General features: G+C 40.2%; 2 protein-coding genes across 2 annotated transcripts; one reads left to right on the forward strand and one right to left on the reverse strand.

Moving 5' to 3' along the window:
• The first annotated feature begins 1,767 nt into the window (after nucleotides 1–1,767).
• Nucleotides 1,768–11,326, forward strand: ttbk2b (tau tubulin kinase 2b). The gene is made up of 15 exons (XM_041976162.1): nucleotides 1,768–2,100; nucleotides 2,577–2,699; nucleotides 2,783–2,930; nucleotides 4,471–4,544; nucleotides 4,633–4,773; nucleotides 4,865–4,969; nucleotides 5,167–5,232; nucleotides 5,767–5,859; nucleotides 5,948–6,073; nucleotides 6,170–6,327; nucleotides 6,553–6,742; nucleotides 7,125–7,339; nucleotides 7,439–7,910; nucleotides 8,181–8,878; nucleotides 10,260–11,326. Exons 2-15 carry the CDS (start codon nucleotides 2,631–2,633, stop codon nucleotides 10,609–10,611), a joined length of 2,907 nt encoding a protein of 968 aa, XP_041832096.1. The 5' UTR covers nucleotides 1,768–2,100; nucleotides 2,577–2,630; the 3' UTR covers nucleotides 10,612–11,326.
• Nucleotides 11,327–12,828: 1,502 nt separating this feature from the next.
• Nucleotides 12,829–14,173, reverse strand: churc1 (churchill domain containing 1). Its single transcript, XM_041976163.1, has 4 exons — nucleotides 13,967–14,173; nucleotides 13,680–13,815; nucleotides 13,304–13,374; nucleotides 12,829–13,184 (listed from the first exon to the last, which is right to left on the reverse strand). Exons 1-4 carry the CDS (start codon nucleotides 14,003–14,005, stop codon nucleotides 13,092–13,094), a joined length of 339 nt encoding a protein of 112 aa, XP_041832097.1. The 5' UTR covers nucleotides 14,006–14,173; the 3' UTR covers nucleotides 12,829–13,091.

Here is a 14,173-nt window from a genome sequence, read left to right on the forward strand (position 1 = left end):
AGGAAAAAAAAAAAAAAAAAAACAGGAACAGCGTCAGGTAGGGCAGTCATCTGCCTCCATTGGTTGGGAGTGGAGAGGACAGGACAGAGGGATCAACAGCATAACTATAAGCCAGAGATACCAGCTGAGAAAGAAAAAGACAGACACAGGTTAATAACAATAATTATGTAATTTATATATAGAGAAAAAACAGGAAATCGAAAGAAAAGGAGGCAACTGCTCATTGCATAATAGGATGTCTCCCAGCAGTCTAAGCTGATATCAGCAGTACTAAAGGGATGGCTATGGCTCAGCCACCCCTAACTAAGAACTTTACCTAATCTTAAAGGTAGACAGGGTATCTGGTTCCTGAACCCAAACTGGAAGGTGGTTCCTTAGGGGCCTGATAACCAAAAACTCCTCCCATTCTAGGAACCACAAGTAAAACTGCAGTCTGAGAACAAATTTCCCTTTAAAGAAAATATGGAACTATGAGATACAATGGCCCTGAAGAACTTTATATGTGTCGCTATTTCTCTCCAGAACCCTGGCTGCAGCTTTTTGGATCAGCTGGAGGCTTTTCTAAGTATTTATGGTACAGCCCAATAGCAGTTATTTGGATAAAAACATTTTAAACATAAGTGCTGCTGTTAGATTGATCCTTTTTTATTGAAAATAAGAATTAAATTCCTACACATTTTAAAGCCAGCAACAGAAATGCTGCATTTTAAATGTTGCTGCTTAAGAATGTAGTTCTCTAAAATTTATTTTCATTTTAAATTTGATGCCACAAACATATTAACAAGAAAAAGGTGTAACAAGACAAAGGAATAATTTTGTCAGGTCAGTAACATGACTGGGTAAAAGAGCATCTAAGAGAGGCTGTCATTCAGAAGTAAAGAAGAGTGGGATTCGGAGAATCCAGAAAAATTCCTGCATGTCCCCAGAAGTTCTTCTAAAAATAGCTCTCCACACAAATAACTGGTGCATACACAAATGCAAATTTAATCTACAACCGAAAGAATGAAAGTAACAGTAAACCAATTTTACAAAAGCTGGCAATTCATTTAAGTCCAAGTTCTTTTAGGATGGACTAAGAAGAAGTGAATAATGGTCTGAGAAATTAAAAATGTAAATCACAAACATTGCATCCGGAGAGAGCAATATCTTTTAAATCATTAGCAACTTATAGTTAAAGAGCCAACTAACAAGTTGTTAAATGGGTGCATAGCATTGTTCATTTGCACAACTGTGAAGAAATCATTAGTTCCTAACTACATGGGCTGCTATGCAGATGACACATTTCTTCAGGGAAGGCTTTCCCTATGTCGGTGTGACAATATCAGATCACATTCTGCATGCATTACAACAGCATGACTTTGTAGTAAAGGTCTGGGCTCTAAAATGACATTTTTTAAGTATAGACTGGTCACTGATTGAAATTATGAAACGACAAAAACATGACTGGAGACTATAAAGCAGCTGACACAAATTCTATAGTGATCTGCAAATCCAGGTGTGAACACAGCAAAGGAAATGGAGATTAATTTTTATTTGCAACGTTTGGCGCAGAGATTTGTTTTTCCAAAAAACTGAAAGATATATGATGTGTGTGTATATCAGTAGTAGTGGTGACGTAGGGTGATGGGAGCAGAGCCGGTTCTGCCTGGGAGGTTAGGGGTTTTTCAAGATAACAATTCCCCTGCAACCCTGATGCTCCTGGTGTATGTTTCAGGTTAGTGTGACCGATGGCCTTGGATGTGTTGTGAGAACGCATCCACAGTACTACTGAACCTGTCAGCAATCTTCCCTCCTTTTTGTATATGTGGTAAACTTTTCATTGCCTGCGCCACTTGGATGCAGGAGTTTGCGGATCAATCAGAAGACACGAGCCAAGTGACGTCATTAACAAGCCTTGGAGAAAGCGCACGGGGTATCCTTCCCCATTCAATAGCATCTAGCAGGCTAACAGTAGCTAGCGCAAGCTATGATACACCACTGTTTCATTTCTACACTTAACAACTGCTTGGAATGACTTACCTATCTGAGAGCAGATTGGGAGAATGGAGAGTCTTTGGATGTTACACACTAAACGGTGTCGCAAAGGCGCAACGAAGCGAGGTAAGGGGTCAGAGAGAGAATTGCCTCCTAACGGTTATCCATTGGGATACATGCTAATTAGCTTCATTAAGGACCACCGGAGCCGCCGCAGTGAACACAGTCACTGCCAAGATTAGTTTCTTAACAGATTAACCCTAGTAACTGGTAAATCGCTTTTGTGAAGCGTAATTGTCGCTGCGATATGTTAGCTATGTTGTGTTTAGGATGTGCTTTAGACAAATCCAACGATGCTATCTGCTATCGTTTGACTATCAGCTAGCTAGCACCTTAAATCAGCACTGCAGACGTGAGTTGCCGTTTTAACGGTCCACATGCGTCTGTCATAGTGCAGAAAGAGTAAATCAGCTTTTTAAATTATTATTATTATCTTTATTTTTCCGTTTTTAAAATCTACTACAGGATCGATAATATCAGATATTCAGTATTATGACAGAGAAAGCTCATGCTAAGTTTAAAATCTGTGTTTTTTTTTTCAGTGAAGTGCTTGCGAAACTGATGCCAGCTGCAGGCTATAGCTGAGATCACTCAGGATGAGTGGGGCCGGAGAGCACACAGACATCCTGTCAGTGGCAGATGTGGTCAGGGACAGGTGGAAAGTGGTAAGTTTCACTCCAGCAAGAGGATTTATAAAATTACAATTCTTTGAACGAAACTACAGTGCACCATTTCACCTTTATTTCAGGTAAGAAAGATAGGTGGAGGCGGCTTTGGGGAGATCTATGAGGTTCTGGATCAGTTGAGCCAGGCCACAGTTGCCTTGAAGGTCGAGTCGGCTCAACAACCCAAACAGGTGCTGAAGATGGAGGTGGCTGTGTTGAAGAAGCTTCAGGGTAAGTGATGTGATTGCCCTGTCATTGAGAGAAAAAAACTGATGTGTTTCTGTGTAAATGAGGTAGTCTAACAGGAGGAGGTTGGGTGGAAAACTGCATTATGATTATTGCTGTCACCCATTAAATTTAAGGTGTTGAATGACATTACATTAGCAGTATGAGTACCTTATACTGCTTCATTTATGCTGCAGTTTGAGTTATTAGACTCTCCCTTTCAGTTTGGAATAATCAAAAAATGCCCACAGCATTGCAGCCATGGTTGGTGTTGCAAAAAAATCCATGGCTTTAATGTCAATAGATTCTCTTTGAATTGCAGTCTGCCAAATTTTAGAGGTTAAGTTAAACAAAAACAAATATAATGTTTTAATAATTTAAGTAGTGTTGGCATTTGTTTTAGTCAAAGTGGCCCACCTGCACCAAAAAAAACTCAGTAGTATCCTATGACGCTAGGGAATTAAACAAGGGCTGTCAAGTGATTACAATTTTAATCAGATTAAACACCCATTTTTACTGAATTGCATCAACATAAAGAGCAAGCCTATGCTTACTTTGGTTATTCTTCACTATTTTACATTAGATCATCACTTTAGTTGTAATAATCAGTTCAATATTACATAAAATCAAGACCTTAAAAATATATCTAATTTGTGCCAACCTCTTCCTGCTCAGTGCCCCTGCCTGACCCACATCTAAACTTTTCAAAGACCCGCCCCTCATATCTGAACCATAAATCCTTTTTACCACCTGTCATAGAGAGGAGAGCTCCCCTGATTTGTATCTCAGAACTTGTTTATAATTTCTCTCACTGCATTAAATGACCAGACCTGTGTCTGCAACATCTGCACAGCACCAATGATTGAGAGAAGACATCCCCATGCTTCTGTGACAGTGATATGGATCTGATTGACATGAAACTGATAAATGTTGCCTACTTTTAGCTAGCATGTCCAAGAACAATACTTTTGGATAAATATGTGCCAGTGTGAACTATGAACTAGTTTCCTACTTCGAAGCTGAACGATGGGGAAATGCAGACAGGGCTAATGACAGAAAAGCTGATCACAGACAGCCGTCATGATTCACAATAGGAGAGGGAGGGGCCGAGGAAGAGGCTGCCACGCTGTGCAGAGTGCAGACGACCCAAACAGTGGCATTTGTGCAAAATATGTGAAAGTTTTTTGCAAGAAAAGTGTGGCCGTTGAACACCCTCACCACTAAATTGTGGGTGTTAAAGCATGCTCATCTCCCACGTGTGCGATGCCCTTAAATCCATGCATAGAGCCATATTGCCTCTAGATGCCTCCATGTCTCGCTGTTATTAATAACGGATGCTGCACATGCTATAAAAATTTTAACGCCGTTAATTACGTAAATTAGTTATTGCTGTTAACATATTATTTTTACAGCGGTAATTTAAACCTAAAAGTATATAAATATAAGTTCTTGCAAATATAAACGTCTGTGGGGTAGTTTTTGTGTCTGGCATGAGCAGTGAATCACACAATGATCAAGTAATCTAACTACAAATATTTCTTTATAGGCAAAGACCATGTCTGTCGCTTTGTGGGCTGTGGAAGGAATGATCGTTTTAACTATGTGGTGATGGAACTACAGGTAAGATCCAGTCATTGCTAGTTAGTTCTTCTCTTCTTTACACACCATATTGATTTGCATCATGACTGTAACATTTATGTATCTAAAGGGGAGGAATCTGGCAGATTTGCGCAGAACAATGACCCGCGGCACATTTTCAATCTCCACAACTTTAAGACTTGGCAAGCAGATTTTGGAGGCCATTGAAAGCATCCATTCTGTTGGCTTCCTGCACAGGGACATTAAACCAGTAAGTTCACCTTTTAGTTACAGAAACCTCCTTTTAATATTTATGTCATGAATCTGCTTAAAGAGTTATATTTGTTTATTAAAAACTTCAGTCGAACTTTGCGATGGGAAGGCTTGCCAGTACCTGCAGATGCTGCTATATGCTGGATTTTGGTTTAGCCCGTCAATTTACCAACTCAAACCAAGAAGTCCGTCCAGTAAGTATCTTTAATTTAGGGTTTGGGTCTCCGTGTGACATTTGAGTAAAATGCTTTCCAATGTTTTACATTTTACATGCTGGTTAAAATTCATTAAAATGTTTTTAGGTTCTATGAATCCAGTTGACAGAGTTTTGTAAAGAATGTTTCAGTTTCTTTTAGTTTCTTCATGCTACTAAACCTGTTTTCTCTTTCAGCCTCGTCCTGTGGCAGGTTTCAGAGGAACTGTGCGATATGCTTCAATCAATGCTCACAAGAACAAGGTGCGCTTTGACAATGGTCGTGCACGTAGCATTCAGACTATTAAATATGTAGTGAAACCTCATCAACAGAATTTCTTGGTCCATTGGGTTTCAGGGTGGGGCATCTGTGGGTCTAGATATGATGTGGAAGATCAGGAGTTGAGTCAACTGTTTCAACTTTTTGTTTAGCACTTGAGTTTTTTTGTAACCACACACTTGTTTAAGTTGTTGGTACATATTAGGGTAAGATCCCAAAACCCTGGATTTTCTAATGCATCAGTGCATTGTAACAAGGTGATCACTGTCAATCTGTTTCACTCTTGGGATGCCTTGATGTGCAAATTTAAATGTGAACGAAGGAACACAAGTCTTAATAGCAAGATACAGTACTAATCAATAGTTTTTTTTGTTTGTTTTTATTTGCCAATCAGTAGCTATGATTCACTCATCTTCTCTTATTTATATATTCTCTACTACCTGCAGTGGGCAGGCCTTCTGGAGCTAACTAATAATTTACATATTTCCCTCCTTATTCTCATGTGTCTGTATCTGCAGGAGATGGGTCGCCATGACGACCTCTGGTCCCTCTTCTACATGCTGGTTGAGTTCATGGTTGGGCAGCTTCCTTGGAGGAAAATTAAAGATAAAGTATGTGTCTGTATGACTTCCTGGATAAACTGGAAATTTGTATGATACAAATGGGTCATCACTTAAATTTTTTTTTCGTTCATTCCAGGAACAAGTAGGAAATCTAAAAGAGACGTATGACCACCAACTAATGCTAAAGCACCTTCCTTCAGAGTTTAGTACTTTCCTTGATCATATCTTGACCCTGGACTACTTCACTAAGCCTGACTATCAGGTTGGCCATCTTTTGTTTAGTTTATTTAGCTTGTACTGTTTATTCCTCTCCAGCTATCAAATGCTGATTCATGTGTTTCTCTTTTTCCTGACACAGCTCCTGATGTCAGTGTTTGAGAATGCCATGAAAAGCCACAATGTGCTGGAGAATGACCCCTATGACTGGGAGAAATGCGATTCAGATGATATGCTGACCATCACTGCCGCAGCAACCACTGCTCAGCAGCTCACTCGCCTCACACCAGCTTACCTCGGGTACTTAAAGCTTAAAAACATTATTGTCACTATAGCGTTTTTTTTAATTGCTGCAGTATTCATGCTTCTTTCACACTCCTGATATAAGTTCCAATATAATATACTGTGAAGCTGGAGCTTTTTTTTAAGACTGGAAATGTGCACAGTCAGAGATCCCTGAGAAATCACTGCTCTAACTTGTGTTGTGGTAATGAGCTGCGGGGTGACCTTCCCTCTCTTTCACAGCATGGCCAATGCTTCAGTGCTGCCTGGCGAGCTGCAGAGGGAGAACACCGAGGATGTCCTTCAAGGGGAACGCCTCAGTGATGCTGACAACTGCCCCCCCATCCCCACACCAACCACCCCTGGGGTAGACGTGTGGGAAGAAATGGACCGCAACCGGAACCATAAACATACACAGCCAATGATCAGAAAGGTCAGGAGGATGTAGTTTATTAACCCTTACAACTCTGCTAGAGCGCTATTGATTATTTTATCGACAATTTCTCAGAAACGGTAGTGTGTAACTCTGTGGGGTAAAGTGTGGATAGCTTCCTCTTTAGGTGATCTACCAAAGTTTTCCAGGGATTTATATCCCATCCAGGAAATCCCATACAATCCAGCTGCAAAATGTAAAGTTTATGTTAATTTCCCTCCAATCCTAAACGCACAATTACAGGATCTTACATGAATATAAATTTGAGGTCTGTAACAAATTGGCATGCTTGCAGCTGTATTAAAAGAAATTAATATATTGCTGCAGTTTTCTGTTGTACGACTATTTCAACTATTTGAGTCTTATCACTTGTTTTTCTCAGGTGGTGAGTGAGGATGAACATAGTCAGAACCAGGGGAACCAGAGTCCCAACACTGGGTCTGTGCAGAGTTCGCCTAGACGGGTACGATCTGAGACCATGTTCTTGGATCGGGCTGCACCGCTGCTCCGGAGGATGAGGCACAGCCAGAGCTTGGCATTTGAAAAGAGGCTTGCACCAGAACCCAAGCCCACGATCGAACGCTTCCTTGAGGCCTAGTTAGTGCTTTGTACAAATTACAGCAAATACAAAATGCAAAAATTGAAATTCAAAGAGATTATAGCTCATTTTTGTGTGTTAAATCTCTTTTTTTGTAGTCTGGGCAAACAGCGTCCTGTACTTTCACATGTTGGGGAGAAATGCATTCCTGAGCAAGGATGTGGGCAGCAGACGCCTTCCTGCAACGAAGAGCACTCTGGCACAGAAACTCCTGACGTAGAAGAAGGTGCAGCAAGCAGCGGCTTTGTCGCTGTAAACTTCAGCCCTGTGCCTCAGGAGGGAGACTCTCAGGAGTGGGTGATGCTGGAACTAGAGCAAGGCAGCGGATCGGGGGGAAAAAAACCTCCAGCAGAAGCTCAGCATGAGGACAAGCCTGGGACTCGCACTACTGTTGAAGCTGAGAAGCACTCATCTGAGCTGCAGGAGAGCCAGACCAGTCCCACAGTGCCCAGCAGCCCTGTCCTGTCACAGATGGCCATGCCTGGGACGTGGCTACTAGGCCACCGGAGGTTGCCGGGAATGCTGGGACAAATGCCTTCAGTCATCATGGGAAGATCCCAGATGGAGCAGGTGGGGGTAGCAAGAATTTTGTTGTTATACATACTGAAACAACAGTGTGATAATAAACTTGGCAAAACAGTCTAAACTCAAGGTTGGCTCCATAGCGTGTGCTTACTTACAAGCAAAGTTGAAGTTAAAACTATCTAAAAATCTGGAATTTATCAAGTCGGTTTTCTTTCTGTATCATTTCTCCTCTGCACATTTCACTGAACTGCTTATTGATTTAGAATTTTAACTTATGTTCCATTTACCTTTCAATAATCATTAAACTCCTTTCAGTCCTCCAGCTTTGCGCCGCAGTCACCTGTACAAAAGAGTGATGGAGTACCATTTGAAGAATCATGTAGTAAATTGAAGGAACCTGCAGAGGAAGGGCTGAAGGATGGAGGAAGGTTGGAGTTGTCCCCAGTATTAAGCCCAGTTAAAGGCCCCACAACTCATCTGACCAATGACCGAGATCCAGAAAGCGATTCCGGCCTGCCCGATCGCTCTTCAGAACCAAATCAGCAGCCTCAAGCAGACATGGCAGGAGGTGCTGTGGAGAGCACAGTCACCGTCTCCTCTTCTCCCCCTCCTGCTCTGCTCAGGCGAAGAGACTCTCCTTCATCCCCAAGACAAAGTCGAATCCCTGTACGAGATCCCAGCAACCCTTTGGACTCTCCGAGCAGGGACCTGAATATGGAGCGGCGACACCGCTGGAGCAGTCCAGTTCCTGGCTCCCCAACACACTCCCCCTCTCCATCCCTGTCCTGCGACAACCTTCCCTGCGCCCTGCCGAGAGACAGACTCTCCTCCGAGCGAGGTTCCAGGTCTGACTGCGTAGGAGAAGACCCTCTGTCCCTGTCCTCCTCATCAGGAAGTAAAAGTAGGATCCCACGTCCTGTGAGTGCAACGTTTCTACCAGAGCAGCTCTCTAGCAGGTTTCTGCCTCGACCACCTCCTGGGAAGCCACCTACCCGCCCATGTGTGGACAACAGGTATGTGTAAATGTTAAAAGGAAACTGAGTGATTCATGTAATTATTTCCCCCAAAACCAGGCCCAATATTACCTTGTTATTGCACAGAAATCTTGATTGAACCAATGAGAAAAACATCAGTGACACAGACAAGCTTATTTTGCTGTTGTTAATCTCTAATGACATTATAGTAAGAAATTCTGCAGGGATAAACCTTTTTGTTGACATTTCACTTCCTCTGGATTCAGCCATGTCATCTCTTTCAGTGCCTGTGAAACCATGTTGTGTAATGTTGACAAAAACAGAAATCACTACTTCTGTCTGACTTGCAGTAACGATCGTGATCAAAATAGTAACTGCAAACATGATTGTCTTCAAGGTGTTCAAACATGCTTTTCTACTCTTCTAGCATAAATAGACCAACTTAAAGTGTTTTTTGATGGCTGCACACAGGACTTCTGAGCTGTTTTTAAATGGATTCTTTTTCTAAAATTGTTCATTTTACAGCGACTGCAGGAGGAGGGGGTGTGGAATATATTTACTTACAGTTTCCTCACAGGTGGCAAACTATACTTATAAGTTAAGCAAAATGTGAAGAAATGACACTCAGTTCTAAAACTCCTGCAAACAAGAGACTCTTGTTGTAAAGATTTCTTTTATTTATTTTTAGAAAATTTCATTGTAGTGATATAGTTGCGTTATCATTGTGTCTGGCTGAAGGATGGACCAGCTGTCCCAGTCCTCCAAAGATAGCATGTCAAAACTCTTAAGTGTGGCTTGACAGTTTCTGCAGTTGAGAAAAGCTCAAATTAACTCCTTTGTCAAGGCTGCTTTCACTCACGTGTACTGGAATCTAGACTTTACAACCAGAAAAAGGGGACAGATTGAGGAAAGTCTAGAATATTTCCTAACAAAGCAGTTTGAGCGAAACAGATTGTCATTCAAAGACAATCTATGTCACTCATAACTGTTCTACCCACATTTTAAATGTGTCAGTACTGGTAAACTTTGCTAATCTACCACAACAAACACTTCTTAAATGACATTAGACTGGTGCAGATCCTTGAGAAGCAGCATAACAAACTTGTCTTGATGTGATTAAAACTGTGCTTTCTCCGGTCTTGCAACTACGGTGTAATTTTGCTATGTAAGTTTAGTGCGCTGCAGGGTTGAATGAGAGTAATTTTGTTATGCTGTAAACTTGGATGTGTGCAGCCCAATGAGTCATTGCATATTCTCATATTTATTTATATTTTTTTAATTCTTCCTGAAAAAAAAAACCCAAACAAATTTATCCTGTGATGTGAACATTTGACAAATGCATATGTAGTATCTCTTGTGATGGCTGTAGCATTAAGTCTTCCTCATGGTAATGTAGATTTAAATCTGTCCTTGTCTTCAGACGACGGCGTTTGAGGGTGCGTGCCAGCAGCACTAGTGATGCAGACTTCCTGGCAAGTCTGACCCAACTGATGCAGGACCGCAGTGGGATGCTCTTCAGCCCTCCTCCTCGTCCTCGCAGCTCCTCTTCATCCCTGCAGCGATCGCTAAGCTCTTCTCCTTCCCGCCAGGAGCTCCGTGAAGGCGGGACACTGCAGGGACGCAGCCGCTCTCCGTCCAGCTTCTCCGGTTCCCCTCCTCCTCGGCACGCTCACCCGCAGGACAGGGCCACAGGGCTGGGTCAGTGGGGCCACAGTTCAAGAGGAAGAGGTCCGCTCTATGAGGTTAAAGGCTCTGGAAATGTGACTCGATGACTGAACTTTCATGCAAATGACCAATTTGGATTGTGCACCTGTAGCGAGAGGCTGCCTTGCCTCGAGTCTCTGACAGCATGTGTAAATATGGCATTTACTCAAGGGGAATGTACTGTATGTAATGTAAAATGTATGATAAATTGTATTTATTTATTTATTCATTTGTTGGATGTGAAAAAAATGCAGAGAAAATCTTGATTGCCAACTCTTACCTCTCATTTCACTCTATTAAAACTCCATATAGGCCTAATATGAGACCAAAAAGATGTTTAATACTTGAGTGATGTAAAAAAGATGCTAACTGTACATATATACCTATAGGAAAATGCTAAGCACTAATCATAGAAACCATGTACTCACATTAGGGAACACTATAATAGTAAAAAACAGCACTAGCAGTATACCTAAATGAGCATTCACGTACAAAGCCAGGGCATGCAGTCCCATAATGACCTCATTCTTTTAAAACTGTTTAATAATTCTACTATTTTAACAATGAGCTGGTCATTCTGGCTTTTCAGTGTTGTAGTGTGCTTTTACTTTGCTAGAAAATATGTCACGCAACAAGCATCACTATTAGAATGTTAAGCGCACTCATACTTTATTGTAAACGTGCATGAGCATCATTGCAAAATTGTTTTTAATGTATTTATTTGTACAATCAGCTGAAGTATCTGTATTTTTTTTAACCGCTTCTGATGAAAATACATCATAACGTAGACCAGCAAAGGCTTGCATTTTTATTTTCTCAAAAAAACAGAAATGATCACATTGATGATTTTTGATTCTTTTAGGGATTCATATTCTAACAGACTGATGAGGTGGTGAGCGGTTGGAGTTGGGAGGGTTACAAGCGGCATCAAACACACATACTGATATTTAAAAAGTGGAAGATGTTTTATTAGCAGTTAATCTGTTTTACTGAGGGTTCTACCCTTACATTTAGTTGTGTTGCTCATTCCACAGAAGCACAGTCCTTACAAGTTATATCTCATTGTAAAGATAATTAATCAGGCTTTCCAACAAGGTATAATACAACATTATTTGGTAAGTAAAATGGAGTACTAATTAACCGAACACAAATTTCCTTACTTTTTGTGCTAAGTTTATATATAAGAAACTGACTTACATTAAGGTGGGTGAACCTTTGACCCCTACTATGAGGAGATCTAGTGTCTTACAGTGTGTAAGAATTACTGACATCCAGTGGTAAAGTTGGGTATAGAAATTACTCTATACCAAGCACAGTTATGACTAGACTGTGGCCATCAGTGACTGATATTCTTCCACATAAACATGTTTTCATCTGCAGTCGGATCCAGTGGCCTCAGGTGCAGCGATGACTGCACTATAGCTAACTAATTAAAAATTGTGTACGTGTGTACTGACTTCTTCTATGTGCCTTTTAAGGTTTTATTTAGTTTTAAACTAAGAGGGTTTTCACTTCAGTTTTGTCCATTTAACCCTGTAGGAAAAAAATGGTGGCACAAATATGGCAGCTGCCATGTCTGTGGACCCACAAAAAGTAGATATAAAGGTCTCATTATAAAAGAATTGAAACAGTTATTTTAGTAAAGTGATAAATTACAAATAGAAAAAGTTTTCAGTGATATATTGAATTTTTATCTCATTGATTTTGTACATTCTGCACTTTAAATTTCCTCAGTTTGCTTGCTCTCTTTATGAAAAAGAGTCTAAAAAAGATCAATACAAAGTTAGTCGGACCTTTTATGTTGTGTCAAAATATTTTGAGGGAAGCTTGAGTGGTCAGATTATTATATTTATAATAATTATATGCTATAGCCTTCCCTGTCACTAAATTTCAACCAATTTAAACATCTCTAAAAATGTTTAACATTTTCCAAAATATCCCATTAAAATGATATTCCAGCCTTTTGGATGTCAATAAAATTGATACAGAGGTGTCCTAAAGCTGTTCTGACAGCGAATGGTGGCCTCACACTGTATAAAAGGGTCTAGAAAGGCATATTTACATTTGTTCTTTTTGTAGCAAAGCAAATATTAGTGGGGACCTGTTTATTTTCTGACTCCATCAGAAAAGAAACCAGGTTCTCAGCTAAAAATGCTTGAAATTAGAAAATATTAAGCTGTTTTAAACGGTTCTAGGTAATATTTAGTACAATATACAAGTTGTTTCTAAGTTCTGTAGCTGCATTTCATTCTCACTTTGAAGCAACAGATGTAATGCATCGTAAATGACTGGAAAAAATTGTAAAATTTATTTACAGTAAATTATCAAGGGACTTTTTTTCTGTTTTTGTAGTATCTTAAAAAGCTTTATCTCCTGCTCATCTGCCATTATTACAGTGATCAGCACTTCAAAACCACTTACAAGTTTACCTCAAAGTGTAGATAAATAGTACTTTGCATGTTTAATAAAACTCTTTAGAGCCATGGAAGAGAGAAATCTGTATGGTGAGAACTGTCAATCTAAAAGCTGCAGGTTTGGTGGCATTTGTCTAGAAGAGAGGTGCAGACTGTCTCGGGTCATCTGGTAACACACTGATGGAGTCTTCTGCTTTTCCACACAGCATGCAGAGCATAGTATACTCCTGGAAGATACAATACAGACCTGAAAGGCTACAGAAACAGCTGATCAAATCTGTGATACATTACATTTAGACTGCTCACATTAAGATTCACTTATAGTAAATCAAACATCAGTGCTTACCTGATATTCATCCACAACAGAGAATGTATACTCATGTCTGGCAATTATGTGGTCACAGTTTTTACAAACATCTGGAAAGACAAATAGATCATGAATGACTTTATCACACTGTGTGTGATTACTATTCCCATGGAAGATGTAACTGTCAAGTGCAAACTGGAAATGTATCTTTCACAATAAGTTATCACAAAAGTTGAAGTTTAATCAGGGTTTCCTTAAACTGAACTGAACTAAAGGATTTTCACAGGACTAAAACACTGAGAAGTTATTAAAGGGATGTGCACTGGGCTCTATACATTTTTCTGACCCTAAGTTGTATTATCTTGTCAAAGCATTATCTTTCTGCCCTTGTTGGAGCACAAGAAGACACACTAACGATCATATGTGACAATTTCCTCTCCATCATCATCCTCAGTGGTTTTATTGCTGATGAGTACGAAGTCCCTCTGATGGCAGTTGGCGCAGCCCAGGTAGTTCATCAGATATGAGCCGTTCTCTAGACAGGTACTACCCTTAACGAGAAATGAGAAAGGAAAATAATTAGTACTCCTGATTACATTACTACAAAGCATTATATTTCAAGTGATCAGATGTTCATTAACTTGTATGTTAAGTTAGCACATGCACGTCAAAGCAAATAATGGTATCTCTAACTCAACTTACCCGGTCCGGATACTCTTTTTGCACACAGCCGTTACACATTTTGACCTTAAAGTTTTTAAATAAAAGTACACATAAAAATAAAAAAAAATATGTTGTACAGAACCGCACTGTACACGGCTAGCATTTAGCTAATTTCTGTACCAAAACTTCCTTTTCCGTACGGAACTATATTATCTTTAGAGCTGTAGAACATCGTCAACGCAGAGC

This window comes from Melanotaenia boesemani, chromosome 22 (genome assembly GCF_017639745.1).
Source record: "Melanotaenia boesemani isolate fMelBoe1 chromosome 22, fMelBoe1.pri, whole genome shotgun sequence".
NCBI classification, from domain to species: domain Eukaryota; kingdom Metazoa; phylum Chordata; class Actinopteri; order Atheriniformes; family Melanotaeniidae; genus Melanotaenia; species Melanotaenia boesemani.

Bases quoted from the DNA above. Each gene is read 5' to 3' on its own strand.
- ttbk2b (XM_041976162.1), top strand. From the start codon at position 2,631: ATGAGTGGGGCCGGAGAGCACACAGACATCCTGTCAGTGGCAGATGTG. The intron at 4,774-4,864 runs GTAAGTTCACCT...TAAAAACTTCAG, and splicing joins TGCACAGGGACATTAAACCA to TCGAACTTTGCGATGGGAAG. The intron at 5,860-5,947 runs GTATGTGTCTGT...CGTTCATTCCAG, and splicing joins GGAGGAAAATTAAAGATAAA to GAACAAGTAGGAAATCTAAA.
- churc1 (XM_041976163.1), bottom strand. From the start codon at position 14,005: ATGTGTAACGGCTGTGTGCAAAAAGAGTATCCGGACCGG. The intron at 13,816-13,966 runs GTAAGTTGAGTT...TTTCTCGTTAAG, and splicing joins AAAAAGAGTATCCGGACCGG to GGTAGTACCTGTCTAGAGAA. The intron at 13,185-13,303 runs GTAAGCACTGAT...TGTATCTTCCAG, and splicing joins CTGTTGTGGATGAATATCAG to GAGTATACTATGCTCTGCAT.